At 34.2% G+C, this 17,839-nt stretch overlaps 1 protein-coding gene across 2 annotated transcripts in view; it reads right to left on the reverse strand.

Annotated features, from left to right (window-relative positions):
- Nucleotides 1-17,839, reverse strand: part of fry (microtubule binding protein furry) — a 90,665-nt gene that overhangs the window by 46,218 nt on the left and 26,608 nt on the right. For both annotated transcript variants that reach the window (XM_085944861.1, XM_085944852.1), the window contains exons 13-17: nucleotides 17,364-17,565; nucleotides 16,094-16,270; nucleotides 14,592-14,774; nucleotides 6,330-6,500; nucleotides 1,070-1,219 (exon numbers count right to left, since the gene is read on the reverse strand). In XM_085944861.1, coding sequence (XP_085800987.1) covers nucleotides 1,070-1,219; nucleotides 6,330-6,500; nucleotides 14,592-14,774; nucleotides 16,094-16,270; nucleotides 17,364-17,565 — 883 coding nt within the window. The remainder of the gene's footprint in view (nucleotides 1-1,069; nucleotides 1,220-6,329; nucleotides 6,501-14,591; nucleotides 14,775-16,093; nucleotides 16,271-17,363; nucleotides 17,566-17,839) is intronic.

Raw genomic sequence — 17,839 nt, forward strand, 5'->3', positions numbered from 1 at the left:
TAACGATAATTAGGTGCGGGGTTTTATTTCACACCGATATACAAACCCGTGAAAAGCCGTTTCCCGCAAACAACCGACAGTCAACAAAAACAACTTTTTCCGTGTTCCACATTCGACTGAGAATCCGCGAAAAACGGCATTTGCCGTTTTCCGACGAAGATGTGATTAATACGAATTCCACGGGACCGAAAATCAAAAAAAAAAAAAATTCAAATTAAGAATTATGAAATATATGGGGGGAAAATATTAAAATTTAGTTTTCTTTTTTTTTTTGATTTTCATCAATATTGTTTACGATCATAGAGGTGCCTACCAAATTTCCGGTGCTGTGTGTTAATGGGTCATGAAATGTCAGGATTATTTTCATTACATTAAAATACATTAATAAATTACATTAAAATAAATAATTTATGTTGTTTTACGAAAAGTCTGTCACAATTTTCAATGACATGACATGAATGACATGATGACATGACACAAAGTGTACTTTAATACAATTTATATTTTTATATGCCAGGACTCTTTCGAATTACGAAATTTTAATTAAAGGTATGGTTTTGTATGAAAATAATGTTCAAGGGACTTTTTTTCAGGAAAATTTCGAATTACGGCGAATTTAGAATTATCCGTGTTCTTATTAACGAGGTTCTACTGTACTGATATAAATTTCGTCTCTATATAAAACATGGTTCTTGTCGGTTTACACTTTACAGGAAACCAGCAGCAAACAGATTTTGAAAATAGCCGATATACTGGATTATTTATTAGGTTAGGTTAGGTTTTCATTCTTGAATTATTCATGAATTTTGCCAAAATAGGCTATGAAAATTGAAATAATGTTCATATTGAATCTAATAAAAGTGGAGACCGTATAGTATAGTCATTTCTTTCTGATAAAAAAGCTCACGGCGAACAGTGCCACGGTGACATGCTTTACGTACAATTGACATATAACTGTTGAAAAAGTTTTCAAAACTCTGCTATAGTTGATTCCAATGAGAGGCTTATAGCTGACATGAAAACTATTTGATGGAGTCATTAATTTAACAATAACATGTATTATTAATACCTGTTGGCAAAAGTGCCATTTTCAGCAATCAACTGTAAAACTCGGCCTAAATGAAGTCTAAGAGCATCTCGTCTTCTTCTACGTCTCATGTTTTCTTGCTTTCGGTCGACAGCTTCGCGAATTAATCCGAGTACCTCTTCCATCAGGTCCCTACGAAAATAAATTGTCAAATTGAGAAGACAGAAAATATCACAAACGAGCATTGGCTAGCAGTTCAGACATAACATTATTTGTTTCCAAAAACATTTTTGCCTGCAGTAGGTACAGATTTTATTCTTGTTAAAACAAAAATAAGAGATGCACATGTGATTTGTCTATGAGTGCTCTACTCAGTGTGAAATGATTAATGAAATAACAAGTTGTTAATACTTATTATTATACGTACTATATATTTGGCTACCATTATTTTCCATATACCAAAACCAAAAAAATTACAGTATTTTTGTCACCACATAAAGCGTTATTTCAATTTCAATTGATTTATTTTTTTAACATATTGCGGACATTACAAATTATAAGTTTAAGACGTTCACAACATGACATTTAGAAACAAAGATATATAAAACAGTATTACATAAAAAAAAGAGATAGATTAGTAGATAAAATAGATAGGTACAAGGAAGTTTACCGGATGAGTTAAGCAGACTCTATTTTAATAATTTATAAAACAACGTCCACCTAAACTCATTCTCGCGTAGGTGGAATATATCAACACCCGAAGCAATTTCGTTGAACATAGTTATCGCCCTCCCAATTGGCATTACCAGTGGCAGGTTGGTTCTGCACCTTGGGAGAATAAACAACCGATGGTCTCTATTTCTAAGATAGTTATCAGGGACACACAGGTCAACACTGCCCAGAATGGCAGAGTTCTCATTTATACCTCGTATAAGTCGAAAAAAATACGTAGCTAAATAAAGTTTTCTTCTAAATTGTAGACTGCAGTATGTAAGCATGCCTAAGAGAAAGTCAGTTGGATAAAGCCACGGATAGTATCCATACAACCTCAAGTAAAGGAGTCTCAAGAATTTCTTCTGTACCCTCTCCACCATAAGGCCATACTTCAACTGATGCGGTGCCCAAACAATAGACCCACTCTCAAGTCTGCTTCCAACTAAAGAATTAAATAAAAGTTTTAATACCGTAACATCTGAAAAGACCTGGGAAGTACGCATGACGAAGCCCAACATTTTAAGCGCCTTGTTACAAATGGTAACTATATGGTTAATAAATGTCAGTTTACTCTCAAACGTAATGCCAAGATCCCTTACAGATGATATTCGTGACAGAACTCTGCCATGCATCGAGTATTGGAAAAACAACACTTTTGAGGCTCTGGTAAACGATAAAAGATTGCATTTATCAATATTGAATTCTAGTTTGTTACGCCTGCCCCAATTTAATATAATATTATCTATATCAAGTTGGAGCTGACGAAAATCGTCCAAGGTGACAACTTCCAGAAAGAGTTTCAAATCATCAGCGAACAACAAGAACATAGCATTTTTTATTACCAATGCTGTCATTTATAAAAATCGTGAACAGCAACGGCCCTAAATTTGAGCCCTGGGGGACACTAGAAAATGTGTAAAAGATCTGTCACTGATAAAGGCCATACGATACGTATTGTTGACGGTTCCTAAAATAACTCCTAAATAGCTTCAAAAATCGATCCGACAATCCAATAAGTTGGAGTTTTTCATCAGGATGTCATGATCGACTTTGTCAAATACTTTCGAGAAGTCATTGTAAGAACAGTCACCCTGGTGGCCTCCATCCAGTGCCGATGACACATAATCGGTAAATACCATCAGGTTAGTTTCCTTTGATCGGCCTGCTCTAAATCCATGCTGTTCATTTATTATAAATGACTCAATTTTTGGAGAAATCATGTTGTGCATGATCATCTCAAGAACTTTTGCTGGTGCAGAGAGAACAGCTACCGGCCTGTAATTCTCCACTGATGACTCTGTACCACTCTTATGGATTGGAGTAACCTTCGACATCTTCCACGTTTCCGGAAAGATACCTGCCTCCATTGCGAGATTAAATATATATGAAAGCGGGCCTTTGACAAAGTCAATACAACCCTTTAAAAAAAATGTAGGGACAAAATCAGGTCCCAAAGAGCGAGTATTTTTTAGTTTTTTAATAAACCTAAGTACATCGCCCTCATTAATTGAAAGAATGTCGACAGATTGGGCACCACATGACGGTTTTCCTGACGTTGAGGCAACATCCAGATTTGGAATACTACTTGCGTAGTCAGACTTGAAATGACCAGCAAATGCTTCCGCCACTCCATGTCCGGTCACCTCTTCGCCCTTCCAACTCATCCTATCGGTAAACCCACCATCTCTTCTTAATGATTTTACGTAATTCCAAGACAATTTAGGATTTTCGCGAATGCAATCTCCTACCGTTTCCATATATGTTCGATAGGCCCGTCGAACAGCCTTGTCTCACTTTCGAACGATAGATGCTAAACATGATATAGTCAGTCTGATCATGCCCAGCCTTCCATGCTGTGTGATAGTTATGCCTGACCTTAATGTCCCCAATAAACTCCCGAGAAAACCACCTCGGGTATCGCCTTCCACCACAACATGGCGACTTCCTCGAAAAACATTGAAAAACAAAACGTTCGGCCTGTAGCCCTTCCATACTTCTAACCCCCAAAAGACAACCCCCACCCTGCCTGTGGCCTGCGCCGGAGTCTCGATCCCTCCTAAAGACAGAGTACTCACTTCCAAAATATTCACAACTAAAAACACTATCATTGAGCCATGTTTCAGTTAACCCTATGATACGAGGGTGGGTCAATAAGTCCTTAGAAAAGCCGACAGGTGGCGCGACTAGTACTGTAAGCGGTTTGTTTTCATGCAGCGGCACTACCGATTCAGTATGCTGCGAAGTTTCAATCAGATTGGTCGGGTTGTTGTGTGTTTCTCGTACATTTAAAAAAAAAATTTGCTTGTTTACAAAAATGGAGAAAATTGAGTTTAGAGCTGTTATTAAACATTTTAATATAAAAGGGTTATAAGCAAAGGAAATAAAAAATGAGTTGGATTTAGTTCACGGCATATCTGCTCCTTCACTTGCAACTATTTATAACTGGTTAAATGAATTTAAACGTGGTCGTACATCAACAAAGGATGAACCACGCTCAGGACGTCCTGTAGAGGTGACTACACCAGAAATGATCAATAAAATCCACGATATGGTGTTAAGTGACCGAAGATTAAAGTTGAGTGAGATAATTGAGGTTACAGGGATCTCAAAAGGTAGCGTCATTTCTATCTTACATGACAAATTGGGCATGAAAAAAATTTCTGCAAGATGGGTGCCGCGTTTGCGCACAGTCGACAATAAACGCAATAGAGTGGTGGCCTCTAAAGCCCTGTTGTCGCTCATGCAACGCAATCCGGATGAATTTTTTCGTCGCTTTGTGACTGTAGATGAAACATGGATACACCACTATACTCCCGAGACGAAAGAACAGTCAAAGCAGTGGATTGCGAAAGGCGAACCATGTCCAAAGAAGGCGAAAACCGTAAAATCAGCTGGTAAGGTTATGGCTACTGTATTTTGGGATGCAGGTGGAATTATTTTCGTTGACTATTTGGAAAAAGGAAAAACAATAACAGGGGATTATTATGCATCTTTATTGGACCAGCTAAAAAACAAAATTGAAGAAAAACGGCCTCATTTAAACAGGAAAAAAATCCTCTTTCATCAGGACAATGCCCGTGTTCACACATGTTTACGATCAATGGCTAAAATTGAAGAATTGAAGTTCGAATTGGTCGACCACCCACCGTATTCGCCAGATTTAGCCCCCAGTGACTTTTTCCTTTTCCCAAACTTAAAAAAATGGCTAAGTGGACAACGTTTTTTTTCAAATGAAGAAGTCATCGATCGGACAAATGCTTATTTTGAGGACCTTCCGAAAACTTATTTTTCTGACGGTTTAAAAAAAATTGAGAAACGTCTAACCAAGTGTATTGAGCTCCAAGGAGATTATGTTGAGAAATAAAAAAAAAATACAAAAATAAAAACTGTTTTAATGCTTTTTTCTAAGGAATTATTGACCCACCCTCGTATCATAGTCATCAGCCAAAACACTGCTCAAAAAATCGACAGATTTTGTTTTCAAGCCCCGAACATTCTGGTAGTAGAATAATAATTGCTTAGGGCAATTATTATTTTTATTGTTATTAAGTCAGCTACTCGGTAGCCGTGGTGTTTCCATCCTGGTAACCCATTCTTTAATAAATGAATGGCAGGGCCAATTTTTCGTCTTCAAAACCAACGTGCTTAGCTTATTAGGGATCCCTACCTTAAATGAAGCGTAATCACCTTTTGACTTCACTTTAACTATTGTGAAATCAGCGGTACAATTAGTAATTTTCTTAATATAATTGTTCATGTCTGCAACTGTGGTGTCGCGATGAAAAGGGTAGAAGTGGTAATTTTTAACCACCTCCACCCCCTCACCGCCCCACCAAAGCTACCACAAATCGCAATGGCTGCCCTCTTCCTCTTCACTACCGTTGACCATTCTTCGCCGGTAGTGGAGTTTCCAAGAGATACATCATTTCCTGATACCGGTGTCCCCTCAGATTTCTGAGACGTCGAGGCCTTGGGAGTGACATCTCGCTTTCCCGCTGAAGTCTCCTTTGCACGAGTTGCGTCTTTCAAATCTCCGACAATTTTGTGGGATCTTGTTACTATAGTCGTTGCACGGGTCTTCCAAGTGTTTTTGAGTTGTTAGTGGTTTGGGCTCATTAACAGCTGCATTAACGCCGATTACGCCGATTAATGTTGGTGCAATTAGTGGCTTCGGCTTGAACTGCAGAGCGGCAGGCGGCAGCAGGGGAAGACGTACGCTGACACGAACACGAATAATTATTAATTTTTTCTTCCAGCTGTTCCACTTTTTTCATTAATAATTCCACCAAAAGCAATGTATTCTCAGGAACCGACACATCCTCACACTGCACATATTTGTCATCAGTTGGCATTTTTGACTGATTTTTAAACACCAACAAATGATAATATTCTTTAACAAAAAATGCTGAGAGCATACAAAAGACGTTGTTACAACGAATAATATTTGTCTATAGGCATTGTAAGTGGCAGTGCACAGACTACAGTGACTGAAACACTGAATAAAAAGAAACAATGCAACAGTGTCCGAAGAAATGTAATTTTAGTAAGTAATAATTGTCCAATAAAATAAATTTTCAATTACACTTACTTCAGTGCATCAGAATTGATGTGGCCGATTGCGTGTACGGCAACATCTCTAACATCGGGCAGCTCGCACTTGAGCAGTGGAACAAGCAACTTATATAACGCACACGGTGAAGCACCGCCTCCAGGAGATTTGCTGTCACTACGTTCTCCGCTGAGGCTATCAGGAGATGAACTGAAACATATCCAATAATATTAACAATAAATAGAAAAAATACCCTTGAATTATATTTTGATAATATTCGGATCCATAAGCACATTCTTTAGTGAAAAGATGATGAAAGCATAAGATTCTTATTATCTTGTTGTCATTCATCAGCAGCTAAGGTAGCTTCTAAATATGATATTACAATGAATCTACATAATCGTTATACTACAACCCAAACCATATTTTATAATATACTGATGGAGAAATAACTATTCAAGTTCATATTATTATGTTGAACAGTACAATTTTATGTATCTGGCTGAACCGAATGGACAAATGAACCCAGAAATGATATGATTGCAAGCATGTAATATTGCGACTTGGTGCACATACACTGGAGCTAAATGAGCATTGACTGCTTGTTTCCCCATGTAATCATCGATCGCCGATTATGAAGAAACGAGTGCATATTTTAGCAACAGTAAACATGTCACATTTTTACACTGCTGGGACCATGCCCATTTCAAATTAGCTTGTCTGTTTTGTTAGGCTGGATAAACTCATCACTATCAGAGGTAAAACCGATTAAATGCAATATTATATTATTGTGCTTAATGAGTTTTGTCTGTGATATGACGAAATGTACCTTTACACAATCAGTCAAGTGTGCGTTCATTTTAATATTAATCAACAAACTGTTCAGAACACATCTGTATTGTGCATAAATGTACCGCCAGTACTGCATTGATGTTGTTAATCTGACCTCTGCCGATGTTTAAAACAAAAAAATTTGCAAAAGAGTTAGTTTAAGTGCTTTCTTCACTATGTGCTCTCCATTTAAATTAAATCAACCGGGAGAGAGAGTGCAACCTTGTAGGACACCCTTTCTCACTTAAAACCTTTTTGAGGTCACATTATTTACCTTTACACTAGCAAAACTGTGCTGATATAGTTTGTATAAGGTTTTCTAGGTGGCCTGATGCAGCCATCGTAACAGGGTCCATATTTTATCATATTTAATGTGGGATGTTAGCTTGATCTTCGAAACTAAAATAGATAATACCAGAACACATGGAATACTGATCTCATACAATGTGTCAATCAGACAATCAGACATCAATTTAACTGATAAATTGACAGAAACTGAGACAGACCTGAACTGATTGTGTAAATTAACTTTTCCTCAATAATATAAATGGTACAAAGATCCATAATACTGTGGTTTATCTACACATTTAATGTAATATTCAAGGATCAGTAGCCTAATTTAGGATGCAGTGCTCATACAAAAAACTTGATAAAAATGATGTCATCTTGTAAACCTCGTAAATTTAAAAAAAATGCAAGCTTTTTTTTCAGGAGACAATAAAACTGTCTAATTTTCATTTGAAATAGAATTTAATAATTTAAAAAAGGTTTAAAAATGAACAAACTTTCTATACACGATGACAACGATTCTTGATATTTACAAGGTTTTTGTGGATTGATTTTTGAAATGATTACGCTTCTTATGGGTGCGAGAATCCTACACATGGACAGCCCATTAGCAACTTTTGCAGGCTTATTCTAACAAATCACTTAACATCTAAAAAGAGCTAATTGTGATAAATATATCACAATCATCACTATACATATTCTGTCGGTTAATTGTGTAAAAAAGTTAACCGTCTGAACTGTCAAAAGGTGATACCATTTAACTGCGGCTCTGTTTGGCGTGCTAACGTGAGAACGAGACAGAGTACGTAAATTTTACATATTGAGAATTGAGACACAAGATGTTTTGAAAGATAATTACGTGTACATCTCCGTGTCCGGCTGACATGACTGGCAAAATTGTAGGTTATGTTGACTGTTTGAGGTTTAATGTTTATTGAAAAAAAACTTCACACATTTCGACATTCGAGTACCAAAACCAAATGACATGACGAACAAAATTGTAGGTTATGTGATATGTCAATACGTTTAGTATAGTAAGAGAGTTGGCTGTAGTTCGGCTTAATCCGCCTGTGTTCGGTCTTATCCCCTTGGATTCAGTCGTATGAACATATACGAATTTAACCGACAGGTCTACCAAAAATTAAAGATAGCCGTCGGTAACCGTTTTACCACATTTAGTGTAAAGAATTGGTAATGTGCTAATTTTGACCAATGATAATAACGGAAACGTGCTAAAGTGATAACTGTTAAGAATAGACCTACTGGTGATAAAAGCCAAACTTGTTGCCCATTTCTATCATATATGAAATGATGCAATGCTTATTTAAGGCTATCCTAGGATTGTATTTCTGTACACAAATGACGTGCAGCAATACTGAAAATGCACACATATATTGAATGGGATTTTAAGTACATAATAAATAAATCTGACGGAAATCATTAAGAAAATAAAAAAATGTGTTCATGTTTTATATGATATGCTAAACATCATAGAAGTAAAAAACTCAGGGTCACCATTTTATTTCATAAAAAAAATATATCTACCTAAGCTGTTTAAAATTAATTAGATTTTTCTTATTCAGTAGATTATAGGAGCCCTGTGGGTCTATTCTATCCTTATCGACCGCTAAAGTGATAAAGTGATAAATATTATCAAACTTAAGGTAGGTTTGTATCAAAGTATTACCACTTATTGTAACAATAACAGTACGATGTTTGTAATTGTTGCAATAAGTGGTACATTTTAACAGCACCAAGAGAGGTGCTGTTAGAATAGCATTTATTGCAACAATTACAAACATTGTTAATTGTTACAATAAGTGCTAATACTTTGATACAAACCTACCCTAAGTTTGATAATATTTATCACTTTATCACTTTAGCGGTTGATAAGTATAAAATAGACCCACTGTTTTGATATGCTAAACAATTTTTGCATTTGAAAATTTTTAATACACGTTAGATGACTACATAGACTCCTGTCAAATGAGATAATGAACAAAGAACTTTGCTATACAACAATTAAATGCATATTCTATAAGTCAACTTAACCTGGAAAATGCAGCCATATTTATTGTGTACATTGATTCATATGTAGTGCATGTGTTGAATGCAAACGCAGATCCGCAGTGTTCAGTGATCGCACTGGATTCTACATCTGTTGTTTTGTTGCTATTTAGCTTAATATGAACGAGGCTTTAAGTTATCAAGAAATATAATATTATTTGTATAAAAATTTTTACTGATATTTCAAACAGTATTATAATGAATCGAAAATAAAACCTAAACTGAACTAGACGATGCATAGAATAAGTACAAGTAAATTAAGATTCTTTGTGTGCAATTGACTAGTATAATTTATTACTTCACGAATGCGCACCCCTACTCTGGCTAGGCAGGCAGGATGCACAGCGGCAATATTCTAATGAGAAATAATTTCTAACTGCCTTGCGCTAGATATCAGCTAGGTGGAGACATGCCTTTGCAAGGTAAAATTAAGTAAATAAACAAAATAACCTAAATATAAGCATAATTTATAATATAATGACATCTAGTTTAAAACACTAAATAATCTGAGTGTCAAATTGCACATATTATGCATGTAGGTACATAAACATGAAGCATTAAGATTTTTAAAAAATAAGTGTATAAAAATGATTGAAATAAAATAACTGTTAATGGGAGACCGCAACCAGATTTTAAGCATGTCTAAATGTATGTTAATAGCTTATTTTCGAAGTTTAACCAGAAGTTTTAATTGTCCATATGCTGTAAAATGGTCAAAAGTGAAGAATTTGGGGTAGGTATCTTTGGGAACTAAGTCTGAACAATCTGTAAACTTTGTAGGAAAGATGTATTATGTCATTATTATGCCATCTTTTTTCATCTTAACGGAAATTAATGGAGTCTTTATGGTATTTTCAGAGCATAAGCCTGGACATTACTTAAAGGTTGTAGATAATCTATTTATATAATTTTGAAGCCTTATTATCCTTTATATTTATTTTAAACATTTGATGACTGCATCAAGTATTTTTATTACATAAAATCGTATTATTTTAAACCTCTCGATCTAATGTTTTAGAATATAGTCATATTATAGTACATCCATGTGCAGTGGTGTTAAGATTTTTTAGAATTATTAATTTTTAAACGCATTTATAAAACCATTAGTAAAATTGTTTACCATTTAAATAATAGAAATATTTATGATAAAAAAACTATATTTATAATCTCTGTGATCCCAAATTTGACAAGAATTAGACATTTCATCATTCAAAAAATGGGCACGATTAACACATTTTGCACGGGCTTCAGTACAAAGGCACAGGTACACGCAGTGCGCAAAAACCAGCGGAAATTGAAATAAAATCGAATTTCACAAAATCGTTCTATCTTCCAAACTATCGGTTATTTTTTAATGAAATTTCGAATTCACACTCACAATATATTGCTCCCCAGAGCTGTGTTTCTTTTTAGAACAAATTGTTTAAAATAAATAACATAATTACATGGTGCTAATCACATATTTACAGGAAGGTTTCGTAAAAAATATTCCATTCACTATAAATAAATTCCCGCACAAAAATTATTATTTTAATATTTGGATAAAGTATGATACTTATGAAAACACTCACTCATTCAGGGGAATGTCACAAAATGTACACATATAACTAGTCAAATTTTTCTTTTTGTGCATCGAACACACTCAACACTGTCTTTGTGGGTATTTTTTTTTTACTTCCGGTAACAATTTTTATCATTCAATGCTTCTTCATATCGAGTGATAACCTCCCAGGATGATCACTTTTAACCACTCTTCTCGGTAATCGTGATGTAGATGGCCCCGCTTCTTCCAAAATTGTGTCGGATTCGACGATATGGTCGGCTATCCAAAATTTGCTTATACCACGCAAAAACTGTTTGATGGTTAGTCTTTTGGTCGGATTTAATACTTAATAAACTTTAAAAGAATTAAAAAATGCACAATTTAACAAATACATGACAACTCTCTTTGTCCATTTTTTTGTTCTTCGTATGATCGCCTAATTCAGGTAAATCTTCATCAGAATAGGCAGACAACTTATCGGCGAATATTTCGTCATCGCTTTCATAATTGTCTGAAGCCATTTTTGAAAGATTAAATAAAATATCGATTACTTAAATATATTTCACTTGTAAAAATACACCCGTTCTATAGCGCCGTATTTCAAAACTGAAAATTCAATGCTGATATTCAATATAGATCGTAGTAGATTACAGACATCTAAATAACATTGGTAATTGCTCCGCTCGCATACCAGCGTTATCTCACCGCACAATATTACAAGTGCGAAGAATGCATTCCGTCGATCACGAATTGTCTTCTTTTCACTCGCTCACAAAGGATAATATTATAGTTATAATATTATATAGGCATATGTATTTATCACTCATCATAAAAATATTCATATAATCGCATTCGCAGTACAGCGAACAAGTAATGTTTAAAGAATATATCAATATTTCACAAAATGTTGTCTTCCTGCTCACCCATCAAAAAATTAACAAGTGTGAAAAGAAGACGGATATAGTTTTAGCATTTTTATCGTCTACAGAAATATAGTTCGCCGATTTATTGACTCAAACAAATTTCCTTATTACGCACAAGCTCTCATACGGGCTGCGCAAGAGTATGTGTGTAAGTAAATGAATCGACGGTTTATTATTTTTTTTTGTAGATGTGTGTGTAGTTTGAAACATTTTCAAGCCGTTGACATAAAATATTCGTATGCAATAATCGGGTAGAAATACCTTTCCCTGTTTACCTATTCTAAAACATTAGATCGAGAGGTTTAAAAGAATACGATTTAATGTAATAAAATTACTTTATGCAGTCATCAAATGTTTAAAATAAATATAAAGGATAATAAGGCTTCAAAATTATATAAATAGATTATCTACAACGTTTAAGGAATGTCCAGGCTTATGCTCTGAAAATACCATAAAAACTCCATTTTGACCTACGTGGCGCATGAGGGCCCTTAAGAATCAACATTTCCGTGTATGGCGTGAATATGTTGATAAGTCTAAAAACTTCTCAGGGCAACTATTAATTTGTAAGGTCGGTTTTCTGTGGTAAATAAATCAGGAATGTTTTCAAATTGTAGTTTGTTGAGAATTTACAAAAATTTTACTACAATTTAAAAACATCCAAAAGTATAATATAATCTGTTTTACCACAGAAAGCAAAACATACAAATAGCTGCTCTGAGAATAGATGTGATGTTTTTAGAATTATCAACATATTCACTCCATACACGGATTTCATGGTCGCATAAAATTATATTATTGCCATAAAACAGTATGTACACGTTAACGTATTTTTTATAATCATGTAATGTTGATTCCTAGAATGTGAAACGAGATAGCATCATAATGGCATACATTTTTTCTACAAAGTCGATAAGATTGTTTCAGACTTGAGTTGCAAAATAATTAGAATTATTTATTTTCGATCTTTATGATATGGCACGTGTGCCATTAATAAGACACAAATCATCAATATTTTAATTTTGGCTTGGCTATTTTCTCAAGATACAGCCCCACATACTTTGAAATGTAAGCTAAAATATAAAATAAACGCCACCAAATATTATTTTTTTTATTTCAATTACTTTTATAATACTTTGAAGCCATGCAGGCAATCTGAATATGCTACTAACAAGAAGCATAATAATATATAGTAGAAAACAATAAAATTTTATAAACTCTAGCTGAAAAGACCTACAGCAATAATGTAAATGTAAAAAAAGAAAACTATATGTCAACAATCGTTTGAATCCGTGACTATAAAATCTGTATATGTATGATAAATCAGAGCATAGATCATGGGCTATCAAACGTTTACTAACGGTGACACAACAGATGCAATGAATCAGTTACACTGAACAACGAAATTTTAGTTTATAATATTGAAAGTTGTTTATACCTTGATGATAGTAATATGCTGGAAAAGGTAATCATCAGAGACTCTCACACCTAAACAATAGTGGTTATATAGCCATGCGACTCCTCGGATTTTTTGATCATATAGATATAATAGCAAGATCGGAACTAGCCCTTAGAGGCTTTTATCGCGCTACAAGGAGTTGCCAAGTATGAAGTAAACACAAAATACATGTCAGCGAGTGAGGCTCCATCGAGCGCACCACTTACGATTAATGATTTTAATTTGCGCAAGTCGGTAAATTGATATATCTGGGATCACACGTTGATCGTCAAAACAACATTATATTAGTAGAAGAATTACTCTGGCAAACAAATCTTAGTACTGTTTACAGACACTTTTGATCAAGACTGAAAAACTAAAAAAAGACTCATCAGGGCCATTATTCACCCACATGTCGGAATGTTGGGAATTTAAAAAGAAATGAGAGTTAAATCGACATCTTTGAAAGGAAGACCACGAGCAATACGCATTGTACAATGACCACCCTGTCATCGCACAGGTGAAAGTAGGTGACTACGTTGGGTAGGCTATGTCTCAAAGATGGATTACATCCAACCACCAATATGTCTAACCTTCAACAGACCAGAAAGAAAAAAAGAAGGTCGGGACACAGATTGTGTAGAAAACGACAGAGCATCCCTGAGGCTAAGTGGGGGAGGGGGCTTGCGACAGACTTAAGCCGCATTTAGACCAAGCGAGCGAATATTTGTTCTTCCCCCACTCCAGCGAAATTCTTATGCTAGCTCAAAAAAAAGCGTTTACGTCAAGAGAATTTCGTTGGAGTGGGGGAAGAACAAACATTCGCTCGCTTGTAAGATTCTCAATAATACTCTTGATAATTTCTCAAGAAATGAGTATTAAAAATAAAACCAGATAAGAAAATTACCTTTTACATAATTTTTCGAGATAAGAAATCTCGATCATAATTTCTAACTAAAACTGAATTTTTTCATAGTATCCAGTTGAGAGTCCATGACCATTCATTCTGTCTTGCTCACTGTTTTATACAAAAACAATTTTTAATATAATAAATATGTGCTTTTACTTCCGTATGCAAGCAATTATTATCTTATAGTTTATCTATGCCTACATAATATCATATTATATTAACTAATTTATTGTTTTCCAATATATATTGGTTTATGGTGCATATTATTTATGTTAAATGTTAATAAGGCATGCTTTTTTACCTGGTCCTCTTATGTTGTTTATCTTTTTTTCCATAGGTGAGTGGTAGTGTGAACCGTCCTAACGGTGATGTCTGAATGTTTAAGTTTTCCAAGGAAGCACTCAGCGACGATTGGCCGGTGGAAACCTTGCTGCGAGAAGCAGACCCTCCTTCCAACCAAGTGTCGGTACTTTCCGTCGTACCACTGAACCAATGCATGCAAAATTTCTTATAATCAAATACCACCTACTACCTCGGGGGGTGTACATACACCGAACATTGTACATCACACTATTTTCAAAAATATTTTATCTATGTACAAAAATACTTCAAAGCACATTAATTGACATGCAAGAATACATCAATTATTTTTGCTAATATAATATTATGTAAGCTCAAAATCAATTACTTTAAAAAATTGCAATTTACTCATTTCCACTGATTGCCAAATTTATAATAAGGCAACATCAATGTCTGTGTATATAATAATATAAAAAGACTGACCAAAAAACTAATACAAGTATAATGTTTTCAGCTAATATTAAGCAGTTATATCTGTATTAAACATATACACACGGTTTCACAAAGTACTGTTGACTAATTTCGAAAAAGATATAAGGACACTGAATGTTCGATGTGTAATAAGTAGCTAATAATAACTTTAAAAATTATGTGTCCCACGAGTTAAAATAATCTCAATACAGAGTCGATATTTCAAGTAAACGGAACAACTTATATGTGATATTTTATTGAATCTGATAAAACATTATTGAAATTAATGTGAACATGTTTATTTGACGTAGAAATCAAATTACACGCCAATCATGAGATAGTTCAGCAAAACATTAATATGTATTGATTTCGGTGAAAAATGATAGTATGTTACGGTTTTTAAAAAAATTAATTGATTATTGTGAATTATATATTACGTTAGACAATATAATATAATTAAGGACAATGCAGTAGAAAGAAATTATCTTTCAGCAGATTTAAAGATTTACTTCTGACAGCTAATTGAAAGAGATATGGTGACTACGATGATGTACTTACCGTATGATGCCGAATATATATTTTAATGACATGCGGCCCTACAGTATTAATGATTTAAATTAATTGCAAAATAGATAGCAATACAGAATAATATGTTATTTCAAACTAATATGCAATATAATAAGTTTATTATGGGTACATAAAATAACATAAATTTTTAAAGACTCTTTCCTATCATCTGAAGTTAGTTTGTCTAAATGTAAATAATAATAAGAAAACTAATTGCAGCTGGCGACTACCAAATTAATAATATAATCAGATTAACATATTGTGCAAATTTGCTTTTATAATAACATGAAACTGACGTACTTCAGACAATTTAAAAGGCTTTAAATAGCTATGCTGTGTATGTAAGTGCTTATAAATACATGGAAGGAATAAACAATTAAATAGATATAATATAATTGTATTAAATTAAAGGTTAATAATATAGAATGGATGGTGTGATGATACTAAATCTTTCCTGTAACATACCTAAGACTTAAATCTGGGCTGGCGCAGCGGACGACTGAGCTGGGAGTGGGCGGAACGACCCTAAAGGCAAGGGTGAGATAATTCTTCCAAACATGCATGTATATATCTCTTTCGTTTGCTGGTTTCCTCGGAGCTGTTGCACTTCGCAGCAATGAAGCGCGGTTATCATTTACAGGGCTAGAATAGTCAGAATGATCACAATTATCATTGTATCGTGGCTGATAAGGAATATTGCTTGTTTAACCGGTTCAAGACAAATTTAAAAGAAAATAAAGATAGATCGATGGCCAGATTTAATTTTGTAATAATTTTTGAAAAGTTACTGAAACTGCTAGAACGTTTTTTATTATTTATAGTTTAATTTAAATATTTCTTTCAGTAGTTATTGAAATTACCATTATCTTTTTCAATATGTGGGTGAATTTGTTAGGTTTGAAGAAATATGTAAAAATAAAAATATTTTTTTTCACCAAGGACAAGCGGCATTGAATTGACGCTGATTGTCCAGAGTCACTTGGTAAAAGTTGGTGCCGATTGGCTTCAACAGATTAATTATACTATGCACTATACTTAGCACAAAGAAAGTGACAGAAAAGACTCATTTTACTTTTACAATTACTTATATTAGTAATATCACCACAATATGCAATAATGCAGAGTCCTGTAACTCTATCCGATGATGCATGGTGACAATGATAGATACACAGAAATATGTATATAATGTCATTTACATAATTGCATTTCATTTAACATGATTTGAGTGAGTTTGAATGAGTGTTATTTCTCATGGTTGGAATAATAGCAGAACACCTGTGTTTAAAGGGTTCGAATCAAATTCTGTTTGACCTTGATCGAGGATCCAATGTGATGAGTGAACGGCTATCAATCATTCCTCAATAAAAAAAGCAAAATCAGTAATTGAGTAGGTAAGAACAAAAAAGGCTTATCTTCATTTTTGAAATGCACAACAGCCCCCTTTGAAATGTTCAACATAAACCAAATAATTTTATTATTTTTAATTTAAACAGTGTTCAAAGTAGCTCAGTTATACTATATTAATATAATATAACTTATAAAGTACATAAAAACTCTTCAAAATTGGATCATTATTAGTGATGGAGAGAAGCCCTTTTGCCTTTGACCTACTCAATTCACCTTTCTTTAATTTTATAAATACTTAATTATTAACATAATGTAAGGCATACACCATTAACAATAGTGTACATCCCGAGGATTATAAGGATGTTGGTGAAATATAAAACTGGCTTACATGGGGTCTATCACAACGTAAAGTGCGTTAATTCTGGAATGCAATATCGGCCATGCGTGATGAACCGCTGTGGGGCATTTAAGGGGAATCTTATCTCTTTCCATAAACCCAATAAGAAGTGTACTCCATGGATCCGGACCAAGAGAAAGAGCTGTGCTTATGCCAGTTCCGACTTTCGCAGTCAAGTCATCATATTGGAAACCTGCAAAAAAAACCATAGATAATTGAATTACCTCATAAATGTCATGCGCCACAAGTATATGCCTGATACCTGACATAAATTATTAGAAGCCACTCATGGTCATAAAAATAGATGGGGCCGAAGTTAAAAAAAATAAAAATAAAATTGACGATTTAATAATATATAATGAATGCGCGAAAGTTTCTTGATTTCAGAGTATTTCGGCTTTTAACCCGATCCGCGCGTTAAGTTTCCATACAAAAGATGTGCTGTCCGCGGTAGGTTTTTCGAAATG

This window comes from Rhyacophila brunnea, unplaced genomic scaffold (genome assembly GCF_057557595.1).
Source record: "Rhyacophila brunnea isolate RB1 unplaced genomic scaffold, BYU_Rbru_1.0 scaffold_1, whole genome shotgun sequence".
NCBI classification, from domain to species: domain Eukaryota; kingdom Metazoa; phylum Arthropoda; class Insecta; order Trichoptera; family Rhyacophilidae; genus Rhyacophila; species Rhyacophila brunnea.